Here is a 27,875-nt window from a genome sequence, read left to right as displayed (position 1 = left end):
GGTGAGGAGGGCTTTGTCTGCTTTAAGGTTGTTGGTTGGTTAGCTCACAGTTGAGGTCTAGATTGGTCATGCTGGGATTGGATTGAGAATGAGATGGGATGAGGAACCCATTAAAACTACCCCATTCATTCCTAGTGGATTCATGAACCACTCTGCCAAATGGCAAAAGATGTTGGAGTTGTACTATGTTCACAACCAGTTGCCACATCCAAGCCACAGAAGTATGCATTAGAAATAAGTTGGGCCTTGAGTCCTGATGAATGTAAGTTGAATCAGACCCTGGGCAGAGGATTAAGCAGTGACTGGGATGGAAATGAAAGAAACGAGGGCCTTGGTGTTATTTCAGATGGGACTTCTCCATTGATCTTTTTGGCTTAGTGTAAAAGATTCCAAAGAGAAGAACGGGAATTCTTCCTGTTGCTTTGGCCAATACTGTACTTAATACACAGTCAGCATTACTAATATGTGGCTTAGCTACTAAGCCTGTTGGAGCTGTTTATACTGGCTTAGCTACCCTTTATACTGAAGGGTCAAAGGCATGTTACTAGCACCTTAAAACCAGTTGCTTTGGGCAGATGGGGCTTGTCAGCCATGGTTGGCACCTAATCTAAGAGGAGAAAAAGTTATTTCAAACCTCTGCTGCATTGCGGCTATACCCACTCACGGGGAATCTTTTGAGAGTAAACCCTGAGGGAAAAATCCAGAGCTGGAGTCAATTGAGTTCAATGCTGACTGGCAACTCCTGTGACACTGCTGGTACCAAACTGTATGTCTATGGCGTGCCTTTGGATTCATCAGATGCATGGAGAGGGGGAGCTTGCTACATGCCCAACAGCTTGCCCTCCATATCGTACTGCCCAGGCGTGCGTATCTAGACGGCTAGGGTCCAATATCCAAGGTCAACTCTGACTGATAGAGGCCTCTGACTCTGAATACTAATGTGTTTATCAGTTTGCTGCATGTGGAACCTTGTTGACTGCAACAACAGCTGGAAGGGAAATGCTTTGGTAGCTGGATACTTCCTATACACAAGTCAGGGGATGTTAGATGGTTAGTACCTTCCCAGGTAGACTGCCACTATGCAACAGCTCCTGGAAAAGTCCACTGAGGAGACAAGTCTAATGAGGCTGCCCGGGGAAGTATTCAAACCATGGCTCAAAGGGAATTGTGGTTTGTAGTTCAAGGGGTTCCAGCACAAGGTTGTTATATTACCTAGCCTGATAATGAAGCTGAATGGGTCATCAACCAGTCAAGTTGTTGGTATACCATTTACAGCGAATGGGTGTAAAGGTTCAGGAGCAAACTATGGACTTGTACAGAAGAGTATCAGCATTTTCCAGAGGCCACTATGTGGCAGGTGGGTTGATTCATGGCAGTGAAACCAGCATTGTTGAATTTCATTGATCTTCCACCTGCAGGTGTACGAGGGATTGACAGTAGCTAGCTGATTCACAACTCAGTAGGAAGTTCCTGAACCACAGTCTGCTCCTGCCCACTTATGGAAGGACTGAGACCAGGGCTGTGTCCTGCAGTGTTGTATCATGTGATTGACTTTACAACATAAATCAGTACACCACAGTACAGGCACCTCAGCACATGATGTCATCATTGTTGTTCCTTTCCACATTGCGTAGCAACCTTGCCATTTTTTTACGCAAACACGAGGAAATCGGCAGATGCTGGAAATTCAAGCAACCCACACAAAATGCTGGTGGAATGCAAAAGGCCAGGCAAATTCTATAGGAAGAAGCACAGTTGACATTTGGGCTGAGACCCTTCATCAGGACTAACTGAAAGAAAAGATAGTAAGAGATATGAGAGGGGGAGGGGGAAATCCAAAATGTTAGGAGAAGATGGGGGGGGGGGGGATAAAGCTAAGAGCTGGAAAGGTGATTGACGAAAGGGATACACAGCTGGAGAAGGGAAAGGATCATGGGACGGGAGGCCTAAGGAGAAAGAAAGGTGGAGGGGAGCACCAGAGGGAGATGGAGAACAGGCAGAGAGAGAGAAAAAAGGGAGGGGGGGGGGGAGAATAAATAAATAAATAAGGCATGGGGTAAGCAGAGGAGGAGAGGTATTAACGGAAGTTAGAGAAACTAATGTTCATGCCATCATGTTGGAGGCTACCCAGACAGGGCCGACTGGGTAGCCTCCAACCTGATGGTACGAACACTGATTTCTCTAACTTCCATTAATGCCTCTCCTCCCCTTCTTACCCCATCCCTTATTTATTTATTACTCCCCCTCCACTTTTTTCCTTTCTCTGCCCCTCTCAATCACTCCTTGCCTGTTCTCCATCTCCCTCTAGTGCTCCCCTCCCCCTTTCTTTCTCCCTAGGCCTCCCATCCCATGATCCTTTCCCTTCTCCAGCTGTGTATCCCTTTTGCCAATCAACTTTCCAGCTCTTAGCCCTCCCCCTCCTGTCTTCTATCATTTCCGATTTCCTCTTCCCCCTCCCACTGTCATATCTCTTACTATCTTTTCTTTCAGTTAGTCCTGATGAAGGGTCTCGGCCCAAAACATCGACTGTGCTTCTTCCTATAGCTGCTGCCTGTCCTGCTGTGTTCCACTAGCATTTTGTGTGTGTTGCCATTTCTTTAACAATTTTGTCTGCTTTTTACAAGCCCGAATTGCTAGCTCAATGCTCAACCCAGCAAGGATCACCTTTTAACCTACTCCACAATCAATCAAACCCTTCCCTTCCACACAGTGTGCCATTTTTCATTCATCCATGGGCCTTTAGAAGATATTCTTAAACATCCCTAATGTACCGCCACCAATGGCAGTGCATTCCGTGCACTCACTACTTTTCTCTGACATCCCCTCAAAGAATTCTTCAATCACCTTATAAATATTGTATTAGCAATTGCCACCGTGGGTAAAATGTCTCTGTCTGTCCACTCTATCTTTGTCTCCTATCCTCATATACACCTCTATCAAGTCCTTTGCTCGAAAGAGAAAAGCACTAGCTTGCTCAAGATATGTTCTCTAACCTGGGTTTAGTTACAGTAAATATAAAGATAGAAGATGCTCGGTATACTCAAGCAAATCAGGTTTGCAGTTTAATTCAGTTTATCCCTCCACATATGCTGCCTGACTTACTGAGTGTTCCCAGCATTTCTGTTATTTGCCAGCTTGCAGATTTTTGATTTTCAGTTACTCCTTTAGGGATCTGAAGGTAAAGGAACCCTTGGGAGGCATTGATCATAATATGATAGAATTCACCCTGAGAGGGAGAAGCTAAAGTCCCATGCATCAGTATTACGGTGGAGTAAAGGGAACAACAGAGGCATGAGAGGAGCTGGCTAAAGCTGATTGGAAAGGAACACTAGCAGGGTTGATAGCAGAGCAGTAATGGCTGGAATTTCTGGAACAATTCGGAAGGTGCAGGATGGATACATCCTAAAGAAGAATAAATATTCTAAAGAGTGAATGACACAACTGTAGCTGACAAGCCATAAGGAGAGGAAAGATGAAATATGAAGGTAAGCTAGCAAATAATATAAAAGTGGATATAAAATATTTTTCTGTTCTTTAAAGAATAAAAGAGAAATGAGAGTGACTATAGGGCCACTTGAAAATGATGCTGGAGAAGTAGCAGTGGGGAACAAAGAAAGAGTGGATGAACTTAATAAATATTTTGAGTCAGTCTTCAATGTGGAAAACACCAGTACTATGCCAGAAATTTGAGAGTGCCAGGGGTAAGAAGTGAGATACTATTACTACGGAGAAGGTGCTTGGGAAGCTGAAAGGTCTGAAGGTAGGTAAGATTGTGGAGGCATTAGCAGTGATCTTTCAAGGATTACTTGATTCTGGAATGATTCCAGAGGACTAGAAACTTACAAATGTCACTCTACTCTTTAAGAAGGGAAGAGGCAAAAGAAAGGAAATTATAAGCTATTTTGCTTGACTTCGGTAGTCAGAGAAGATGTTGGAGCCTATTATTAGGAATCAGGTTTCAGGGTACTTGGAGGCACATGATAAAATAGGCGAAGTCAGCACAGTTTCCTTAAGAGGAAATCTTGCTTGACAAATCTGTTGGAATTCTTTGAGGAAATGATAGACAAAGGAGATTTAGTGCATGTTGTCAACTTGGGGTTTCAGAAGGCTTTTGTTAAGCCCATGTGGCTGCTTAATAAGATAACAGCCTATTTATTACAGGAAAGATACTAGCATGGACATAAGATTGGCTGATTGACAGGAGGCAGAATGGGAATAAAGGGGGCTTTTTCTGATTGGCTGCTGGTAACTAGTGATGTTCTGCAATGGTCAATGTTGGAACCGGCTCTTTTTATGGTGTATGCCATTGATTTGGATAACAGAATTGATAGTGTTGTGTCCAAGTATGCAAACGATACAAAGGTAGGTAGAGGGGCACGTGCTGAGGAAGCAGAGGGTCTGCAGAAGGACTTGGACAGATTGGGAGAATGGGCAAAGAAGTGGCAGACAGAATATAGTGTATCATCGTGCTCTTTGAAGGAATAAAGGGATAGATTATCTGCTAAAGGGGGAGAAAAATGAAAATTCAGAGGTGCAAAGGGACACAGTAATCCTTGAAAAGGATTCTACAAAGGTTAGCTTGCTGGTTGAGTTGGTTGGTGAAGAAGGCAAATGATGAGTTAGCATTCATTTTGAGAGGAGTAGAATATAAAAGAGAGGATGTAATGCTGAGGCCTTATAAGACATTGGCCAGACTGCACTTGGAGCAGGTTTGGGCCCTTATCTAAGAAAAGAGGTGCTGGCATTGCAGAACTCGCCTGGTCAGGGAGAGTGAGGAGGTGATAGAGAGGAGTTACAGGCAGGTCATCACACCGGGGCCACGGGAGACAGGCAAGTGGGTCACAGTCAGGAGAGGGAAGGGGAAGAGTCAGGTACTAGAGAGTACCCCTGTGGCTGTACTGCTTGACAATAAGTACTCCTGTTTGAGTACTGTTGGGGGGGAGGGGACAGCCTACCTGGGGGAAGTGACAGTGGCCATGCCTCTGGCATAGAGTCTGGCCCTGTGGCTCAGAAGGATATGGAAAGGAAGAGGAAGGTAGTAGTGATAGGGGACTCGATAGTTAAGGGGTCAGACAGGTGATTCTGTGGACGCAGGAAGAAACTCAGATGGTAGTTTGCCTCTCAGATGTTTCAGATCACGTCCAACATATCCTGCAGTGGGAGGGAGAACAGCCAGAGGTCTTGGTAAATATTGGTACCAACAGCATAGGTAGGAAAAGGGAAAAGGTCCTGAAAAAAAGACTACAGAGAGTTAGGAAGGAAGTTGAGAAGCAGGACCGGAAAGGTAGTAATCTCGGGATTACTGCCTGTGTCACACGACAGTGAGAATAGGAATAGAATGAGGTGGAGGATAAATGCGTGGCTGAAAGATTGGAGCAGGGGGCAGGGATTCAGATTTCTGGATCATTAGGACCTCTTTTGGGGCAGGTGTGACCTGTACAAAAAGGACGGGTTGCACTTGAATTCCAGGGGGACCAATATCCTGGCGGGAGTTTTGCTAAGGCTACTGGGGAGAGTTTAAACTAGAATTGTTGGGGGGTGGGAACCGAACTGAAGAGACTGGGGAAGAGATGGCTGGCTCACAAATAGAGAAAGCTAGGAGTCAGTGTGTGAGGGAGGATAGGCAGGTGATAGAGAAGGGATGCGCTCAGACCAAAGGTTTGAGATGTGTCTATTTTAACACAAGGAGTGTTGTGAACAAAGCGGATGAGCCCAGAGCGTGGATCAGTACTTGGAGATATGATGTTGTGGCCATTACAGAGACTTGGATGACTCAGGGACAGGAATGGTTACTTCAAGTGCCAGGTTTTAGATGTTTCAGAAAGGACAGGGAGGGAGGCAATAGAAGTGGGGGCATGGCACTATTGATCAGAAATAGTGTCACGGCTGCAGAGAAGGTGGACACCATGGAGGGATTGTCTACGGAGTCTCTATGGGTGGAGATTAGGAACAGGAAGAGGTCAATAACTTGACTGGGTGTTTTTATAGGCTGCCCAATAGTACAAGGATATCAAGGAGTAGATAGAGAAACAGATCCTGCAAAGATGTAGTAATAACAGATTTGTTGTGATGGGAGATTTTAATTTCCCAAATATCGACTGTTATCTCCCTAGAGCAAGGGGTTTAGATGGGGTGGAATTTGTTAGGTGTGTTCAGGAAGGTTTCTTGACACAATATGTAGATAAGCCTACAAGAGGAGAGACTGTACTTGATCTGGTATTGGGAAATGAACCTGGTCAGGTGTCAGATCTTTCAGTGGGAGAGCATTTTGGAGATAGTGATCATAATTCTATCTCCTTCATTGGAGAGAGATAGGAACAGACAAGTTAGAAAAGCGTTTAATTGGAGTAAGGGGAATTATGAGGCTATCAGGCAGGAAATTGGAAGGTTAAATTGAAATCAGATGTTCTCAGGGAAAAGTACGGAAGAAATGTGGCAAATGTTCAGGGAATATTTGTGTGGAGTTCTGCATAGGTATGTTCCAATGAGACAGGGAAGTTATGGTAGGGTACAGGAACCGTGGTGTACAAAGGCTGTAATAAATCTAGTCAAAAAGAAAAGCAAAGCTTACAAAAGGTTCAGAGAGCTAGGTAATGTTAGAGATCTGGAAGATTATAAGGCTAACAGGAAGGAGCTGAAGCAGGAAACTAGGAGAGCCAGAAGGGGCCATGAGAAGGCCTTGGCGGACAAGATTAAGGAAAACCCCAAGGCATTCCACAAGTATGTGAAGAGCAGGAGGATAAGACGTGAGTGAATAGGACCAATCAAGTGTGACAGTGGGAAAGTGTGTATGGAACCGGAGGAAATAGCAGAGGTACTTAATGAATGCTTTGCTTCAGTATTCACTATGGAAAAGGATCTTGGTGATAGTAGTGATGACTTATAGCAGACTGAAAAGCTTGAGCATGTAGATATTAAGAAAGAGGAAGTGCTGGATCTTTTGGAATGCATCAAGTTGGATAAGTCACCTAGACCGGATGAGTTGTACCCCAGGCTACTATGGGAGGCGAGGGAGGAGATTGCTGAGCCTCTGGTGATGATCTTTGCATCTTCAATGGGGACGGGAGAGATTCCAGAGGATTGGAGGGTTGCAAATGCTGTTAGAGATAGCCCAGGAAATTACAGACCAGTGAGTCTTACCTCAGTGGTTGGTAAGCTGATGGAGAAGATCCTGAGAGGCAGGATTTATGAACATTTGCAGAGGTATAACATGATTTGGAATAGTCAGCATGGCTTTGTCAAGGGCAGGTCATGCCTTACGAACCTGATTTAATTTTTTGAGGATGTGACTAAACACATTATAACCATATAACAATTACAGCACAGAAACAGGCCATCTTGACCCTTCTAGTCCGTGCCGAACACTTACCCTCACCTAGTCCCACTGGCCCGCACTCAGCCCATAACCCTCAATTCCTTTCCTGTCCATATATCTATCCAATTTTACATTAAATGACAATACTGAACCTGCCTCTACCACTTCTACTGAAAGATCATTCCACGCAGCTACCACTCTCTGAGTAAAGAAATTTCCCCCTCGTGTTACCTTTAAACTTCTGCCCCCTAACTCTCAACTCATGACCTCTTGTTTGAATCTCCCCTACTCTCAATGGAAAAAGCCTATCCACGTCAACTCTATCTATCCCCCTCATAATTTTAAATATCTCTATCAAGTCCCCCCTCAACCTTTTATGCTCCAAAGAATAAAGACCTAACTTGTTCAACCTTTCCCTGTAACTTAGGTGCTGAAACCCAGGTAACATTCTAGTAAATCTTCTCTGTACGCTCTCTATTTTGTTGCCATCTTTCCTATGATTCAGTGACCAGAACTGTACACAATACTCCAAACTCGGCCTTATCAATGCCTTGTACAATTTTAACATTATATCCCAACTCATATACTCAATGCTCTGATTTATAAAGGCCAGCATACCAAAAGCTTTCTTCACCACCCTATCCACATGAGATTCCACCTTCAGGAAAATATGCACCATTATTCCTAGATCACTCTGTTCTGCAGCATTCTTCAATGGCCTACCATTTACCATGTATGTCCTATTTGGATCATTCCTACCAAAATGTAGCACCTCACAGTTATCAGCATTAAACTCCATCTGCCATCTTTCATCCCACTCTTCTAACTGGCCTAAATCTCTCTGTAAACTTTGAAAACCTACTTCATTATTCACAATGCCACCTACCATCAATCTGCAAATTGATGAAGGAAGAGCAGTAGATGTAGTGTATATGGATTTCAGCAAGGCATTTGATAAGGTGCCCCATGCAAGGCTTATTGAGAAAGTAAGGAGGCATGGGATCCAAGGGAACATTGCTTTGTGGATCCAGAGCTGGCTTTCCCACAGAAGGCAAAGAGTGGTTGTAGACGGGTGATGTTCTGCATGGAGGTCGGTCACCAGTGGGGTGCCTCAGGGATCTGTTCTGGGACCCTTACTCTTCGTGACATTTATAAATGACCTGGATGAGTAAGTAGAGGGATAGGTTACTAAGTTTGCTGATGACACAAAGGTTGGAGGTGTTGTGGATAGTGTGGAGGGTTGTCAGAGGTTACAGCGGGATATTGATAGGATGCAAAACTGGGTTGAGAAGTGGCAGATGGAGTTCAACCCAGATAAGTGTGAAGTGGTTTATTTTGGTAGGTCAAATATGATGGCAGAATATAGTATTAATGGTAAAACTCTTGGCAGTGTGGAGGATCAGAGGGATCTTGGGGTCCAAGTCCATAGGACGCTCAAAGCAGCTGCGCAGGTTGACTCTGTGGTTAAGAAGGTGTACAGTGTATTGGCATTCATCAATCGTGGAATTGAATTTAGGAGCCGAGAAGTAATGTTGCAGCTATATAGGACCCTGGTCAGACCCCACTTGGAGTACTGTGCTCAGTTCTGGTTGCCTCACTACAGGAAGGATGTGGAATCCATAGAAAGGGTGCAAAGGAGATTTACAAGGATGTTGCCTGGATTGGGGAGCAAGCCTTATGAGAATAGGTTGAGTGAACTCGGCCTTTTCTCCTTGGAGCGACAGAGGATGAGAAGTGACCTGATAGAGGTGCATAAGATGATGAGAGGCATTGATCGTGTGGATCGTCAGAGGCTTTTTCCCAGGGCTGAAATGGTTGCCACAAGAGGACACAGGTTTAAGGTGCTGGGGAGTAGGTACAGAGGAGATGTCAGGGGTAAGTTTTTTACTCAGAGAATAGTGAGTTCATGGAATGGGCTGCCAGCAACAGTGGTGGAGGCGGATACGATAGAATCTTTTAATGGTCTTTTGGATTGGTACATGAAGCTTAGAAAAATAGAGGGCTATGGGTAAGCCTAGTAATTTCTAAGGTAGGGACATGTTTGGCACAACTTTGTGGATCGAAGGGCCTGTATTGTGCTGTAGGTTTTCTATGTTTCATGTCCAGGGGAGGTTCATGAAAATGACTTTGGGAATAAAGGAGTTATTGAAACTTATGAAATACTGAAAGGCCTAGATAGAGTGAATGTGGAGAGGATGTTTACTACAGTGGGGAAAGTCTGGGACCCAAGGGCACAGCCTCAAAATAGAAGGTCGTCCATTTAGAATAAAGATGAGAAGGATTATTTTTTTAGCCAGACGGTGGTGAATCTGTGGAATTCATTGCAGCAGGTGGCTGTGGAGTCCAAGTCACTGGGCATATTTAAAGCAGAGGTTGATATGTTCTGGATTAGTCAGGGCATCAAAGGCAACGGGGAGAAGGCAGGAGAATGGGGTTGAGGGGGATAATAAATCAACCATGATGGAATGGCAGAGCAGACTTAATGGGCTGAATGGTCTCATCCTGCTCTTGTGTCTTATGGACTTGTGGTCTTCAGTTAAACTTATGTTTCCTCCTCCTCTCTCCCTGTAACAATCCTGCAATAGTGCAAATCCCATCAGTGTTTGTGCCAATTTCATCTCTTCCCTTCCTCTCGTTGGTTATCTGGTTTGTGCCTGACCTGTTAAACAATGTAAGTCCACAAGACCTTGCTCTTGGCCACAGGAAAAGGTCACAATATTTGGGTTAACTAAGCCTTCCCCAGACAGGGTCCACAGTGCTTTCCCTCTCTCCTACAATTTGTGTGGTTGAACTAGTCATCTAGCAGCAGCAGTGGGCTACTAGGTCCCTCAAGCCTGCCCTCCCATTCAATATGACCATAGCTGATCCATGCTGGCCTCAGCTAGTTCCCCATCCTCCTCAGTTTCTTGATCTTCCAAATACTTATCTGTCCCACCTTCATCAAATAATCTGGCTTCCACCTCCCCTGGTGCAGAGAATTCCAGGGATTCACCGCCCTCTGAAAGAAGTTATGCACCTTAGTTTTAAATGATAAGCCTCTGATTTCACAGCTCTACCCCTTGCCCGTGACTCTCCCACTTGGGAAAGCCACTCACATTCCTCTGACAGGCTCTCCAGTGTGATATTCACCATCAGATGTGGCCACACAAGACGGGTGGGGTGGGTGATGGGTGATCAGTGTCATTCCAAGATCCCTCAACAAATGCCTGCAAATAAAAGGTTTATTCCTGTCAGAACTGACGAGCTGGTTGGGTCCTTTCCTCTGAGCTGTGGCCCAGAAGTGATGCTGGTGTTCACAAAGCAACATTCTACACCAGATCCAGAGGGATAGTGGTTCTCCTTCAGCTTCAGTCAGCAACTTAGCCTTCCACAAGGCGTGCAGAAACACAATGTGTAGGTGGAAATGATGGGGCATGTTAACCTTCCCTTTGCTGGGCCCACATTGGCTTGTCAACAAGGCTGTGGTGGGAGCAGCAGGAAGTGCCCAGGGCTGTAGTTCAGCAGCTAACTGCGTATCCCTGTCTGCTGTTGGTCTCTCTCTCTCTCTCTCTCTCTCTTTCTCTCTCTCTCTCTCTCTCTCTCTCTCTCTCTCTCTCTCTCTCTCACACACACACACACACACACACACACACACACACACACACACACACACACACACACACACACACACACACACACACACACACACACACACACACACACACACACACACACACCTTCAACGATGAGTCATGCACTAACACAATGTTGGGAACAGGACACACTCTAACGCCGAAGATGTCACTGCCAAACTCATTGAAAGGCAAACAGAAATCATCAGATTCATTAAAAGTTGTACAAAGGGTTCTGCAGAAAAAAACCACATCAACGACTCATGAATGGACTTGTCAAAATCTAAAGTTGTGCTAGGCAGTTCATAAAAAAGAGAGGGGACACCTCAAGAGTGGCACCAGTCCAAGGCAGTGTGAAATATCCACGTCAGCTTCAGTTTCCACTCCTCTGGGAGTCCACACGAAGGCCTCTGCTTTCTGCCGTAGAGCATGGAAATAACCAACATTGATTGTTACCCTCTAGGCCACCTTCTAAATCATTTCTATAGACAAATCAAGTAGGATGCCTCAGGCCTAGTCAGCTTGGATGTCTTCTTTATCTGTGAGCCAGAAAATGAGGGCCGTCATTCCCGCACAGATACCACCTTCTCCAACGGTTTCTTCTTCCTCTGGAAGTCAAGGGTCCTCATCTCTGATGGACACTGAGAGACGCATGGCCACAGCCAGGTGATCAGTCAGGCCAGCCAGCTGGGTGACAAAGCTGAACTCCTCCACCTCCTGCACGGAAGCAGACAATAGACATTGGTGAGGAATTCATCATCAATGGTTCACAGAGCATTTCTCTTCCTGATGCCTGCTGTATCTACTAGGTGTCCAGTTAACAATGTTGACTCTCGTCCTTACATAGTGCAGTATTCTCGTTCCCCTCCCTCTCCTCTTCTACCACCCCCCTACCCCTAGATTCATGGAGTTTGTTCCAAACGTCTGATGGTCAATGAGTTGCTGACATCAAATAGAAAATAGTTTTCATACTGGCCGGAAGTGGAGCGTCACAACATCACAACTTGTTTTAAACTTTTAAGCAAGAAGTAAATTACTGAACAACAGTTGGACTAGCAAATATGCAGCAACAGTAAGCTAAGGAGATATGATTTTATGTAGCCACTTATGATCAGGTATGTACTACTTGACAAGATTGGGGGATAAATGATTTGATCATAGTTTTCAAAATAGAATGGGATAAATACTTGAAATGAAAGCAGAGATGGGGATTAATTTACCAATAACTCAAAAACAAGATGTTGGGCCAATAATGCAGGTCTGTATAATAACATAGTATTTATCACAGATTGCCTAAGCATCCTTAAAGCAAAGAGGAATCATCAATTATTTTGTGCAATTGTTCAGTATTCTCATTGAATATCTTTGCTGAATTTTGAATCTGCCAGTGACCGGCTACTGATTGTGCCGACGAATGTGGCTCACTCTCTGTTTTGGCTTCCTTTAGGATCTTGTTTCTCCTTCCATTGGCTCTCTCTCCCATCTTTAACCCGTTTGCTTTGTTGGATCAGTTCCCACCCATTGCTGCTCTCCCTGTACATCTAGTAGCCATTCCAGCCCTCTCACAGAGACAGAGTGCAGATCCACTGTACTGGGGCCAGCTCTAAGGTGAGCCACCCAGTTGCTCTGTTTCACCTCTGCCTTTCCTATCAGGCAATAGGTGCAGCGTCTTCAGTTGAAGGGTGACCCTTACCACTTTCCAGTCAGGGTTCAGGCCTTCCTCGGAGTACAGAGCATAGTCGATCCTCCGCCCGCAGCCCTTCAGTGGCCCTTTCCTCCCCCTCTGAGAGGACAGCTGGTTGTTGCAGTGGGAGAACACCAGGTACTCCCTGCGGCCTTCCTCGCTCTCCAGCACCCTGTGAAGAGATGAAAGGTGATGGTGTCATCAATGTCTCAGCTCCCAAAGCAATGCTGCATGGAACTCATTATAGACTGACAGGGGGCTGGGGGTTAACAGGGCCATCTCTTTGCCCTGAATATCCAGTACTCACAGCTAATGCCATCTGCTTCAATCCCCACTGAAAGCCCCTGGAGTCCTATCCGACAACCATCCAACGTAGTTGTTACGGCAGTCAGTTACTAGTACGATAATTGTGTGTGGAATGATAGGGAGTCCTGTCGGTGAAGTCAGCACAGGACACTATCAAAGTGGCCAATAGTGGTATCAGTACAGGAGTGAGGGAATTAGCAAATTGACATATTTTTGTCTATTTGTAATGAGAGAGTGCCTCATTTAACTAATCTTGTGACATTGTTAAAAAGTTAAATTTGGGTCTCAGGATGTTACTCCAGCATTGTTCTAGTTAATATGTATGCAGGGACCAGATGTCAACATTAACATTGGAGGGTTTCTTACAACATTTAAGGGAAATCATGGAAAATAGGTTTGTTTTACATTAAGGATTTACCTAGTTATGGATTGCAGTTGACCAGGTCCAACCTGTGTTTATGTTTCTGCTTCTGGAATAGATGAGGATAGCATAGGGGCAACTGAATAACGGTGCAACTACAGTGGTCTCAGCTGGGAACAAGAAATGGTCTCACTAGCCATTTGGTTTTGTTCACAGGTACAGCAGGCTTTCAAGAAGGCAAATGGAATGTTGGCCTTCATCGAGAGTGGGGAGGTTATGCTGCATAACCTACATGGTACTGGTGAGGCTGCACCTGGAGTACTGTGTGCAGATCTGGTCTCCTTACTTGAGGAAGGAGATACTGGCTTTGGAGGCAGTGCAGAGGAGGTTCACCAGGTCGTTTCCAGAGATGAGGGGGTTAGACTATGAGGAGGGATTGAATCACCTGGGACCGTACTTGCTGGAATTCAGAAGAATGAGAGGAGATCTTATAGAAACATATAAAATTATAAAAGGGATAGATAAGGGCAGGAAAGTTGCTTCCACTGAAAGGTGAGACTAGAACTAGGGGACACAGCCTCAAGATGGGGAAAGTAGATTTAGGACGGAGATGAGGAGGAACAGCTTTTCCTAGATGGTGGTGATTTTGTGGAATTCTCTGCCCAATGAAGCAGTGGAGGCTACCTCAGTAAATATATTTAAGACAAGGTTGGATAGATTTTTGTATAGTAGGGGAATTAAGAGGTATGAGGAAAAGACAGGTAGGTGGAGATGAGTCCATGGCCAGATCAGCCATGATCTTGACCTACTCCTCCTCCTATTTCTTACGTTCTTATGGCCAGTACAGGAACTGATACAGGATCTGTTGTCAGTGAATAATACAATTGCTGACACTTTTGCTGTGCTGCTCTTGTTGTTTCAGGCATTTCCTCTCTAGTCACACTTGCATTTTTCAACCAGCCCCATTTTCCACACATACAATAATTCTCAAAGTCATAACAATATCTTAGGGAAACCTGCCAGACTTTAATTGACCCATTGATTAGTTTTAGGGAAGATGAACTTCTTTGAAGATTACAGATTATCTTTAATTGTCACTTTATATTGAAACGTTCAATAAAATGTGTCATTTGTGTCAACCACTGACACGGTATGAAGATTGCACTGGAGGTAGCCCACAAGTGTCACAACCCTTCAGGCACCACATAGCATACCCACAACTAACACTAACTGTATATCTTTGGAATATGGGAAAAAAAACAGAGTACCCAGAGGAAACCCACGTGGTCATGGGAATAACATACAAAATCCTGACAGACTGCAGGGTGAATTGAACCCCAATCAGTGATCACTGCTGCTGTAAAACATTGCACTAACTGCTATGTTACAGTGCCACTTTGGAGTGGAGGGGGTTGATGGGAGACTTGATATAAGCACACAAAATGATGAAGGGCACAGAAAGGATGTATAATAGGAAACTTTTCTCCATACCAGATCAGATTTAGGGTGAGCAGTAAAAAGCTTGTGAGAATTTTTTTCTACCTGGAGAATATTGGAACTGGAGCACACTACCAGATGGTAGGGACAAACTCTAAGAACATGTAACTATGCCAGCACTGAACTCACCAAGGGATAGAAGACTATCGACCAAGTGCTGGTAAATGGGATTGATATGGCTGAAGGGTCAGTATTATATAACTGTTTGAGTCAGGGATTGAATTGTTAGAATCAAATGACAGGTTCAGTGATCTGGTTATGATTGATACTAATGGCCATCTGGAATAATCATTCTGACTTTGCCTAATTCCTGAACCTCTCTCTTCAGATAAGCCCCCAGCCTGGCTTTACCATCTTTTATACCTTGCATCTTCTCATGCAGCAGTCTGGTACCTTTGATCACTTCTTGGTGATGTGGCCTTTCCCAGTCCCCCCCACCCCCCATTTCCTTCTGGTACATCTGCACTTTCAAGTGATTGGCTGTCTAACTTTCCATTTGCCAGAACAATGCTGGCCCAACCCATCAGCTCAACCAAACCCATGACTTCACTGTAGTTCCTGTTAGATTCATGCTCTTCCACAGGACTGCCGTCCCAACAGCAAAGCATGCAGCCTGCATGGAATGAATATGGCAGGTGACAAGTTTACTTCCTTACCTGCAGACGTGGCAGAACCATTTGGAAAACTGTGTCATATAGATTGGTAGAGTTATAGATTAATTACATAGTCAGTTTGCACAGATAGAATGACAATAAAATCATTACATAATCATTGAGCAATAAAGTCAGAGGGCTGCCATAGTGTGATCGAGTGACAGAGTTGTAGTCATCAAACAGTCAAAGTCAGAATAATGGAGTCATAGAGTTGTCATGGAGTCACCAAGTCAGAATTAAACCTCAGAATTATTAAGTTGGTGAGGAGTTGTACAGAATGAAAAATCATCATTCAACTCAATAAGTCTTTACCAACCGTCAACTAACTATTAACACTAATTCTTCACTAATCCCTTTTAATTCTCCATCAAGTTCCCGTTTCTCCTAGTCACCTACACATTCAGTACATTCACAATTAAACTGCCAGCCCTCACTCATGGGCCTCGCACAGATCTGCAAAAACTGCTTGCCATCCCAGCACAACATCACCGTGTGATCTTCTCCACCCTTAACGCAACACCCACGAGAAGCTCATGGATTATTCACACTGCTGTTGTCTGCCTGCTGTTTCCCTCTGTGCACCCAAGACAAAACTTATCCAAGAAAGGATGTGCTGACATTGGAGAGGGTCTAGAGGGGGTATATGAGGATTATCCTGGGAATAAAAGAGTTAATGCTTGAGAAGTGTTTTGGGCCTCTACTCACTGGAATTTAGAAGAATGAGGGTTGGGGGGGGGGATCTCACTGAAACCTATCAAATATTGAAAGGCCTAGATAGAGTAGACATGAAGAGCTTGTTTCCTATAGTGGGCGACCCTACGATCAGAGGGTACAGCATCTGAATAGAAGAGCATCCTTTAGAACAGAGATGAGGACGAATTTCTTTAGTCAGAGAGTGGTGGATCTGTGGAATTAATTGCCACAAGCAGCTGTGGAGGTCAAGCCATTGGGTATATCAAAGCAGTGGTTGATAGGCTCTAGATTAGTGAGGATGTCAAAAGTTAAAGGAAAAAAGCAGGAGAATGGGATTGAGAGGAATAATAAATTAGCCATGATGGAATGGCGGAGCATACTTGATTGGTCAAATGGCCTAATTCTATTCCCACGTCCTGTGGTCTTATGATGTTCCTTCCAGCTCAGGTCAGAACCAACATCTTTCCCAAGTTCATTATGTATCTCACACCAGGCTAACCAAAGCCAAACAGAAATTGGACTGTACTTCCTAACTCCTAAACCCCATTTCTTGAGTTGGTAACCCCTTTCCAGTTATGTAGTTCTCCTTACCTTATTCACTTCTCCCTTTTTTATATGGCTTGATGTCAGGTTCCTGTAACACACCTACGGGCCTTTGCATTCTTGGATGTGATATGAAATCCAGTTGTAGCCATCAATGTTCAGTTCAATACTGTAACCTGCAGTGGCCAGTACAGCAGCTGACCACTGTGTGGTCACTATCGGACCAAAATGCAAGCTCATGTATCGGAGTACAACCAATACATGAGCTGACCACTGCGTTTGCAATCCTGGAGCCAATCCAGATGTCACTCCAGGTGGCCAGTACAGGAACTAAAACAGTGCTCACTCAGTGTGGCCATTGGAGGGGATGAAGAAGAGTCACAGTATAAAGGCCGATTTACTGAACAGTTAGTGGCTATTATACGGGCCCACTACACTATAGCTAATGCAATGGTTTCTGTGCCCAGTGCAGGAGTGGAATACATTGGACACTCTTCAGTACAGCAGATCACTGATGAAGGGTCTTGGCCCGAAACGTTGACTGCTCTTTTCCATGGATGCTGCCCGAACTGCTGAGTTCCTCCAGCATGTTGTACGTGTTGCTTTGACCCCAGCATCTGCAGTGTACTTTGTGTGTAGTAGATCACTGTATGTCCGCTATGGATATTGTAATTACTGAATGTGACTATCTGTGGTCTCTATTAACTAACCGGTGCAGCATTACTAACTACCGAATGACTTTGCAGCTGTGTCGAACAAACATTCAGGGTGAAGGGGAAGAATTCTCTGAAACACAGCCACCCCCTCCCAAATCAGGAGTGTACAAACATCTGAGAGAGGACTCTTACTTCTGCAGATTATCCGGTGTGATGGTGTCTTCATCATAGAGTCCTTCTGGGTCCATCAGTGTACCTGCCATACAAAAGCATGTCAACCCTTCAGGATAAACACAAACAGCCTCTCTGAAATCCCTGACCCAAGTGAGCGAACAGAAGGATTTTCAAATATGGGGCAAGATTTAATACTGGGATCCATCCCATGGTGATGTTGGGCAACATCTAGGTACACAGACACAGCCTCATCTTTAGCCTGATGGACTGTGAATTCTCACCTACTTTTCCCCAATTACCTCACCCTTCTTCATCCCTACACGGAAGCCAAGCCTGTTGATCATTTGTGAATTCGAAGCCCTCTTCCTGCTCGTTTCCTGTGTTCACACACAGACTGAATGTGCCTGAGCTGAGGGAATCCAGTCAGGTTGGGATGGTCTGGAACGACCCACCCCAGTACACACCCCTCAGGGTCAGTGCTGATAGCAATCAACCAACTCAGAGTGTGTCCACATGTTTTGCTAAATGACCACAGTAACCTTACCCACCCTACCTGTCCTCTTGTCATCCTCTTCACTGTCACCAACCTCCACCTCCAGGTAACTCCGGGGGGGGGGGGGGGGGGAATGTGGCCCTACTGCTGAGAATTGTCAACTGCGCTCTCCGCACAGTCTCAATGTACTCAGGACCTTGTTGCCCCACATCCTCACTGTAAGAATGGTGCCCTTCTCTCCAGTCCCACTGACAAAGGAGCAGAATTAGGCCATTCAGCCCATCGAGTCCACTCTGCCGTTTCACCAGGGCTGATCCCGGATCCCACTCAACCCCATTCACCTGCCCTCTCACCATATCCCGTGATGCCCCGACCAAACAGGAATCTATCAACTTCTGACTTAAGTATACCCACAGACCTGGCCTTCACCGCAGTCTGTGGCAGAGCATTCCACAGATTCACTACTCTTTGGCTAAAACAAATTCCTCCTTACTTCTGTTCTAAAAGGTCGCCTCTCAGTTTTGAGGTTGTGCCCTCATGTTCCTCTCATCCTGCTGTGGCCCCGTAACCTTCAGCTTCATCCTGCCCCACAGCCCTTGTCCCTTCCCCCGAGTTGTCTGCACCTCACCCTACAGGGAGCAGTAACCATAGTTAGGTGGATTGGGGTGGACTCACCAATAGCCCAAGGCTGTTCCTCTCCAGGGCTCAGGCGGCAGGGATCCTTGTACTGGGTGAAGAGAGAATGCTGCTGTTCCAGCTTGTCCTCTGAAAAGTGAGACAACACAGGTCAGTGCTGTACGCTGCCAGAAAATCCCACGCTCACTATCGACACCAGACACGGCCAGTGACTGACACATTATAGTTCCTTATTTATTATCAAACTACGTAAATGCCACCATATTCTACCTACCCTGAGACTTGCAGGCATTCACAGGAGAACAGAATACAATAGAAACAGTGAACTACTACACACAAAGACTGACAAACAACCATTGCAAAAGACAAACTACAATTAAAAAAAATGTAAATAAATAATACAGAGAACATGAATGATAGAGTCCTCAAAAGTGAGTTTGTAGGTTGTGGGACCAGTTTGGCGTTGAGGTGAGTGAAGTTATCCACACTGGTTTAGGAGTCTGATGGTTGAAGGGTAATTCCATTGACCACTAATTAGGGAAAACGGTGACAAGGAAAGCCAGGAACTAGTTACCTGCAGGTACAATTGCATTCTACGACTGGAAACAGCCGAGGAAGGGGGTGGGGGTGGGGGTTGTGGTTAGAACAACAGCACGACAGAAGGGTCTCGGCCCGAAATGTTGACTGCTCATTTCAACGGATGCTGCCTGACCTGCTGAGTTCCTCTAGCTTGTTTGTACGTGTTGATTTGACCACAGCATCTGCAGTGTACTTTGTGTTTATGACAGGAACCTGGAGTCTGAGATTCGGCTGGAAACTCTGGACTTGGACAACAGATGGTGAGCGGAAAGAGCACATAGGACATAGAACATAGGAACAGGCCATTCAGACCACAGTGATGTGCCGAACCAGCAAACAGGCAAATCAAAAACACCCAACACTGATCCCTCCTACCTACACCATGTCCAAATCCCTCCATCTTCCTTACATCCATGTGCCTATCCAAACATCTCTTAAAAGCCTCAAATGTATTTGCCTCTACCACCGTACCTGGCAGCGCATTCCAAGCATCCAGGACACTCTGAGTATAAAAAACTTACCCCTCACATCCCCCTTGAACCTACTGCTCTCACCTTCCCTTGGGTATTAAACATTTCAACCCTGGGAAACAGATGCTCTCTGTCCACTCTATCTACGCCTCATAATCTTGTAAACCTCTATCAGATCTGCCCTCAACCTCTGGCACTACTGAAAAACTACCCAAGCTAATTCAGACCCTTGTAATAGCACATGCCCTCTCAACCAGGCAGCATCCTGGTAAACCTCTTCTGCACCCTCTCCAAAGCCTTAACATCCTTCCTATAGTGGAGTGACCAGAACCATACACAATACTCCAGATGTGGCATAACCAGTTTTATAAAGCTGCAACATAACCTCCTGACTTTTGAACTCAGTGCCTTGACTAATAAAAGCAAGCATTCCATAAGCCCTCTTGACCACCTTATCGACCTGTGTAGCCACTTTCAAGGAGCTATGAACATGGATCCCAAGATCTCGCTGCTCAGCAACACTGTTATGGATTGGTTGATTTCTCTAACTTCCGTTGGTGCCCCTCCTCCCCTTCTTACCCCATCCCTGATTTATTTATTTCCCCCCTCCCTTTTTTTGTCTCTCTGCCCATCACTCTTTGCCTGTTCTCCATCTCCCTCTGGTGCTCCCTCCCCCTTTCTTTCTCCCTAGGCCTCCCGTTCCATGATCCTTTCCCTTTTCCAGCTCTGTATCCCTTTTGCCAATCAACTTTCCAGCTCTTAGCTTCACCCCTCCCCCTCCGGTCTTCTCCTATCATTTCGGATTTCCCCCTCCCCCTCCTACTTTCAAATCTCTTACTATCTTTTCTTTCAGTTAGTCCTGACGAAGGGTCTCGTCCCAAAACGTTGACAGTGCTTCTTACTGTAGATGCCTCCTGGCCTGCTGCGTTCCACCAGCATTTTGTGTGTGTTGCTGTTATGGATCTTGCCCTTAACAATGTACTGTCTCCTTTCATTTGCCCTATCGAGGTGCAACACCTCACATTTATCTGGGTTAAGCTCCAACTCCCACTTCTCAGCACATATCTGCAACTGATCTATATCGCACTGCATTCTTTGCCAATTTTCTACACTGTCCACAACTCCACCAATCTCGGTATCATCTGTAAATTTACTAACTCACTCATTGGCATTTTCATCCCGCTCATTTATATACATCAGAAACAGCAGAGGTCCCAGCACACATCCCTGTGGAACTCCACTAATTACAAATCTCCAGCTTGAGTAAGTCCCTTCAACCACTACTGTCTGTCTTTTATGAGCAAGCCAATTCTGAATCCAAACAGCTAGTTCGCCATACACCCCATGAGGAACTTTGTCAAACAAGGTACTAAAATCCATGTAGACAACATCCATTGCCCAGCCCTCATCAATCTGTCTTGTCACCTTGTCAAAAAATTCAATCAAGTTGGTAAGGCACGACTTGCCGCACACAAAGCCATGCTGTCTCTCCCTAATTTGGCCATGGGTTTCCAAATGCTCATATATCCTACCCCTAAGATTTTTGCCAGTAATTTCTCTACAAATGATGCGAGACTCACCGGTCTGTAGTTCCCAGGATTTTCTCTTGTTCCCTTCTTAAATAGAGGTACAACATGTGCCACTCTCCAGTCCACCGGGACCTCGCCTGTGGCTAGAAGGGACACGATGATACTGGTCAAGGGCCCAGCAATCTCGTCTCTTGCCTCCTTCAATGACCTGGGGTAAATCCCATCAGGCCCTGGGGACTAATCCACTTTAATACTCATTAGCAGCCCAACACTTCCTTCTTCTTGACCTCCAAATGCCCTAACATATTTATACACTTAGCACTGATCTGGTCCTCCATATCCTTTTAATGGTAAATACTGAAGCAAATTACTCATTAAGTACCTCATTCACAATCTCCACATCCAAACAAATCTTTCCTCCTTTATCCTTGAGTGGTCCTACCCTCTCTCTGAGGAGGGCTAAGGCACTGGTGACCCCTGTTTCCATCCAAGGGGTCAGCGTGGACATAGTGGAGGATTATAAATACCTGGGGATACGAATGGACAATAAACCGGACTGGTCAAAGAACACTGAGGCTGTCTACAAGAAAGGTCAGAACCGTCTCTATTTCCTGAGGAGACTGAGGTCCTCTAACATCTGCTGGACGATGCTGAGGATGTTCTACGAGGCTGTGGTGGCCAGTGCTATCACGTTTGCTGTTGTGTGCTGGGGCAGCAGGCTGAGGGTAGCAGACACTAACAGAATCAGCAAACTCATTCGTAAGGCCAGTGATGTTGTGGGGGTGGAACTGGACTCTCTGACGGTGGTGTCTGAAAAGAGGACGCTGTCCAAGTTGCATGCCATTTTGGACAATGACTCCCATCCACTCCATAATGTACTGGTTAGGCACAGGAGTACATTCAGCCAGAGACTCATTCCACCGAGATGCAACACTGAGCGTCATAGGAAGTCATTCCTGCCTGTGGCCATCAAACTTTACAACTCCTCCCTCAGAGTGTCAGACACCCTGAGCCAATAGGCTGGTCCTGGACTTATTTCCACTTGGCATGATTAACTTATTATTATTTAATTATTTATGGTTTTATATTGCTATATTTCTTCACTATTCTTGGTTGGTGCGGCTGTAACGAAACCCAATTTCCCTCGGGATCAATAAAGTATGTCTGTCTGTCTCTCTGTCCCTGCTCATCCTCTTGCTCTTGAAGTATGTATAGAAAGCCTTGGGATTCACCCTAATCCAACTGGCCAGGGACCTTTTATGGCCCCTCCTGACTTTCCTAATTACCTCGAGTTCTTTTCTGGCTTCTTTAAACTCATGTATGTCATTTGATTCTAACTTCTGAAACTTTACATATTTTCCCTTCTTGATGAAATTAATCACCTCTCTGGACATCCAATGTTCTCTTATCTCTCCATCCCTGTCCTTCCTTCTAATTTCCTACTCTCTGTTTGATGTGGACTTGCCAAAAAACGTGTTCCCAATTAACTCTCCATACTCTCGTAATTTGCTCTACTCCAATTTAAATCTTTCCCACAAAGACCATGCCCGTCCTTATCTACAGCTATCCTAAAAGTTAAGGGTTTGTCTCTGTTCCCCACTGAAAGCTCAGTCAGCTGGCCAGGCTGACTACCCAACATCAGGTCCAGTACCGCCCCTCCTCTTGTTGGACCATTCAGATATTGTTTTAAGAAACCTCCCTGGATACACTTAACAAATTCTGCCCCATCCATACCCCTTGCACTAAGAAGGTCCCAGTTTATATGAGGGAAGTTGAATTTCCTCATGACAACAACCTTATTATTTTTACACAATTCTTGAATCTGACTGATCACCACAACCTACACAGGCACCACGGGGTAGCTCAGGCAATAGAGTTGCTGCCTCTCAGCTCTAGAGTTCCAGAGAAATCATCATTGGTTCATGAAAAAGGATCTAGTGCTTTCCCAGTATATTTAATGAATAAACTCTTCTCGGGCTTCTAGTCAGGTACTGGTATTGATTATAACCGATGGTTCGATGACAAACTCTGCTATCCTCAGAGATGACGCCTAGGCGTGTCTAGTCCAGTGGTATTTATAACCCCGTAGTCCGTACCTCCTGATTAGTTCATTCTCAATCAATCAGCTTTCTGCTCTCCCACCTTGTTTACAATCGAACTCCAGTTCTTACTTAGAGCGAGACCTTCATCTTTGTTAAAATTCTTCTCCTCGAGTATTAGTGGCTTCTTTTACCAGGTGGTCCTAAAAGCCATCGGCATGACACAGTTGTTCTGTATCGTCAAAGTCAATCCTATGGCTATTGTGAATGCAATGTTCTGCTACCGCCAATTTCACCAGGTAACCCAAACAGATACACCCCCTGTTCTCCATGATGTGGGTTTCACCGAGTGTCCCATCTGGCCGATCGATATATGTGGCTCTGCACTCACAGGGAATCCTGTAAACGCCAGCTGTCCTGAGTCCCAGGTCATCTTTGACCAGCACAGGCTGCAATTTGAGCTTCCTTACGGGTTTGTGGATGGTATTAATCCGGTACTTTCTCAGGATCCTGGCAATCCTTCTGGAAACTGTGGAAATATAGGGAAGATAGGCGGTAGTGATGGGTTCCTCCTGGTTGTTAGGTTGTCTGGTTTTTCGGTCAGCCCTTTCAAGGTCTCGATACATTTTCTTCACATTGTAGCCATTCAGTAGGAATGGGTTCTGTCCATCACAGGCAAAGCCCTCGCTCTCCAATTTACTGTATGTTCTCAGAATTATTTATTACTTTTTTGCATGACTTGTCTTTTGCACACTTGTTGTCAGTCTTTGTTATTTATAGTTTTTCATAAATTCATTATTTTCCTCTAAATGACTGCAAACAAATAAATATCAGGGTAGCATGAGGTATGTGCTTTGATAATACATTTACTTTGACTTGACCTCTTGTGCCATCTGTTTGAAGTCTGCACGTTCTCCATGTGACTTCATGGATTTCCTCCCACATCCCAATGATGTGCAGGCATGCTGGGAAAATTTGGAGGGAGGAGAGCTAAAGGGAAGGTGAGGAACATAAAAATACAGGATCACTGTTGGGTAGGATGGAGTGAGTTGGAGTTGCGAGAGGCTCCTCTAGAGGGCAGCAAAGAGCCGCCCAGCGATTCAGACAGTTCAGCTGCTGCCAGTAAGCAGCATTTAACCACAGCCCCTGACCCAGCTGCCACTCCGGGATCCCCAGTTGCCCCAGCACACCACCACTGTTGTGCCCACCTGGGCAGGAGTACAGTCTGTAGCAGGCACGGGGAGAACAGTGCAGGTTGGGAAGATGTGCCCTCTAGTTTTGGACGCCTCATTCTCCTGCACTCTGAGGAATAAGATCCAGCATGGATAACCTCTGCCTTCACTTACAACTCAGACCCTCCTGCCCAGGCAGTATCCTTTTAAATCTCTCCTCTCGACAGTGCCTTTCTTATAACAGAGAAGAAAACCGTACTCAATACGCCAAGTGTGTCCTTACCAATGCTGTGTTCAGTATCACTGCAACATAATGGACCTATTCCTCAACTTGATGCTCTGACTGATGAAGGCCAGCATGTCAAAGACCACCTTCACCGCTGTGTCTACTTGCACGGCTTTCAGCAAGTTGTACACTTGTATTCCCCAGGACCCTCCGTTCCACAATGCTTGTCAGTGTCCTGCCATTCACTGTACAGTTTGATGGTCCAAAACACATTACCTCACACTTATCGAAATTGAAATCCACTTGCTGTTCCTCAGCTCATCTCTCTTCAATCTCTTGGTAATTCATTGTAACCTGTTTCAATCAACAAGGCTCCTAATTTCATATCATTAGCAAATTTGCTAATTATGCCGTGTACATTCACATCCCAATTATCTACATAAATAGTGAATAGCAGAGGTCCCAAACTGATCCCTAATAGAGACCTCCAGTCAGAGAATCAACCATCACCCATTGACTCCGATCATTCAGCCAATTCTGAATCCACCTAACCTTAGATCAGCCTGCCATGTGGCACCATGGCAAAGGCCTTGCTAAAGTCCATATACTGTGTACAACATCCACTTTTTACCTTCATCTATCCTCTTACCTCTTTGAAAGGCTTTAAAAGATTTGTCAGATATAAGTTACAATACACAAAACTGCGCTGGCTATTCCTAATCAGACCTTGACTATCCACATGATGCTCAATCTTGTCCTCAGAATTCCCTCCAGTAACTTGCCTCAGTCCCCTCATCTGTCCTTGTTAACCTCCTCGAAGAATAAAGCTACATTAGCTGCATTTCAGTCACGTGGTACTTTGCCAGGGGCTAACGACAAAGCAAATATCTTCAAGGCTGTAAATGCCTTCTTCCTTGTAATATATATGTGATCCAAAACCTCACCACATATTACCCTCATTCCTTTGGAAAACATGATATTCCCCTTAGTAAACACTGAGGAGAAATAGACATTAGGTTCTCACCCATCTCCTGGGGCTTGACACATAGGTGGCCTGATTGTTTTTAAGAGGACCTGGTCATCCTTTCAGTTAACATAACAAAGAGCCTTTTGGGATTATCTTTAACATTGCTTGCTAAATCCACCTCAACTCCTCTGGGTTGTTCCCTTGGGTTTAAGTGGAGTCACCAGTTAACCTAGGCAAGATCGTGCCTAATGCCCTCAAACTAGGTCCTGCTCCAGTTCACGACTTTAACATGTGGACTTATTCTATATTTTTTTCCACAACTATTTAAAAACTAATAGAACTGTGGTCACTGGACCCAAAGTGCTCCCAAACTGCCACTTCAGATCCAACCTACCTCATTCCATAAGAGGATGCTCCTTCCCGAGTAGGTTATTGTCCAAGGAAACTGGATTGGAATCACACATCTCATCCAGGTCCTTTACACTCTGGGTGGGCCAGTCAATACCAGGAATATTGAGATCTCCCACTGGCTCTACCCTACTATTCTCACAACTACATGCAATTTCTCAACCCATCTGCTCCTCAAGCTCCAGCTGACAATTGGGTGTCTATAATATACCCTACCAAGTGATCAACCTCTTGCACCTTATTTCTACCTAAATGTTAGATAATCCCCTGAGGATATCCTCTGCTGTTATGCTCTTCCTTATCAAAAGGGCAGCACCCCTCCACTATTCCTCTGATCGGTACCCTGGAACATTGCACATCAAGCCACGTTTCTGGTAAGGCTGCAATGTCCCAGTCCCTAGAGACAATCAGCACCATCAGGTCATCCACCTTGCCTATTAAGCTACATGCATTGAAATAGGTGCAAATTGAAAGCAGTGGTCTATCTGCCCTTCCACTGTATACATGGCTGTCCTGATCGCAAGGCTGACACAGGTTGGTCTGCTGCCTGTATCCCAGTCTTCTCACTGATCTAGCTCCTTAGAGCTCCCTCCCCATTGCCCCCACTGGCTAATCTAGTTTAAACCACCCAGGTGGAAAAAGCAAATTATTCCAGTAGGTTATTGATCCCCTTCTGGTTCAAGTGCAACCTGACCCTCTTGTACAGGTCACCTGAAAACTCTTGTCCAGGAACCTGAATCCGTGCCCCCAGACCAGCTCTTCAGCCAGACATTCATCTGGCCTACCTTTCTATTCCTGGACTCGCTAGCACGTGGCACCAGAAGTAATCCAGAGATCACTACCCCTGAGGTCCTGCATTTAAATTTCTTTCATAACTCCCTACAGTCATCCTTCAGGACTTCTTCCTTGTTCTATCTCTGTCATTTGTACCAACATGACCAATGACCTCTGGCTGTTTGCCCTCGCCCTACAGAATTTTCTGCAGCTACCCAGAGGCATCCTTGACCCTGGCACCTAGCAGATTAACACACCATCCTGGTGTTTCTTGTGGTCACAGGATCTCCTGTCTGTCCCCCACACCATAGATTCTCCTATCACTGTCTGACTGTGGTTGTAAGTAAAGGATGTAAGGAATAAAGTCAATAGGACATCCAGCATCGCACTCTCACAAGTCGGGACCTCTCTATAGGAAACTTTTATGAGCACATTGGATAAGCTCTGTCTGGATCTATCCAACCCAGTGCTTGCATGGTATGTGAGGACACAGTCAACGTGAAAAGTTAAAGTCACCGACTATCACAACCTTATATTTCTTGCCACTGTCTGGTATCTCTCTACCAATATACTCCTCGAAATTCCACTGATGGTTGGGCGGCCAATAATATAACCCATGAACTTGGTCACCCCTTCTTTATTCCTCACTTCCACCCACTATCCCTCCCTTCTCCGTGCCAGAGGCATGACCACTGCTGCTGACCCCTGAAAGAACAGTATCTAGAGGGGTATAACCTGTTGTGAGGGAAATGGCCACAGGGGAATCCTGCACTGATTACTCACTCCCCTTATTTCTCCTGGTGTTCACCTACCTATTGGGTGTGACCACCTCAGTAAAACTCTCATCTATGTCCAGATGATCCTTAGTACCTCAACATCCAGCTCCAGTCTCTTGATCTAACCTGCCAGGAGGTGCAGCTGGGTGCAATTCCCATAGATGTAGCCATCCGGGAGATCATGAGGTTCCCTCACTTCCCACATCTTGCAGGAGCAGTACTCCACTGCCCTAACTACCTTTGCCAATTCAAGGACTCAGGATGAACAACAAAATAAAACCTTACCTGTGCCTTCTCAGTGAAGCCTTTTTAA

At 45.3% G+C, this 27,875-nt stretch overlaps 1 protein-coding gene across 5 annotated transcripts in view; it reads right to left on the bottom strand.

Moving 5' to 3' along the window:
* Nucleotides 1-2,605: 2,605 nt before the first annotated feature.
* smpd3 (sphingomyelin phosphodiesterase 3) overlaps nucleotides 2,606-27,875 on the bottom strand; it is a 230,485-nt gene continuing 205,215 nt past the window's right edge. For 4 of the 5 annotated variants that reach the window (XM_073069754.1, XM_073069757.1, XM_073069755.1 and 1 more), the window contains exons 5-8: nucleotides 18,662-18,751; nucleotides 17,512-17,575; nucleotides 12,620-12,782; nucleotides 2,606-11,643 (exon numbers count right to left, since the gene is read on the bottom strand). In XM_073069754.1, coding sequence (XP_072925855.1) covers nucleotides 11,542-11,643; nucleotides 12,620-12,782; nucleotides 17,512-17,575; nucleotides 18,662-18,751 — 419 coding nt within the window. In that variant the 3' untranslated portion in view covers nucleotides 2,606-11,541. Of the gene's footprint in view, nucleotides 11,644-12,619; nucleotides 15,460-17,511; nucleotides 17,576-18,661; nucleotides 18,752-27,875 lie in introns of those variants that run through there. The other variant, XM_073069758.1, reaches the window with a different exon arrangement.

This window comes from Hemitrygon akajei, chromosome 17 (assembly GCF_048418815.1).
Source record: "Hemitrygon akajei chromosome 17, sHemAka1.3, whole genome shotgun sequence".
NCBI classification, from domain to species: Eukaryota; Metazoa; Chordata; class Chondrichthyes; order Myliobatiformes; family Dasyatidae; genus Hemitrygon; species Hemitrygon akajei.
Note: the sequence above shows the minus strand (reverse complement) of the source record. Positions and strands in the feature narration are given on the sequence as shown.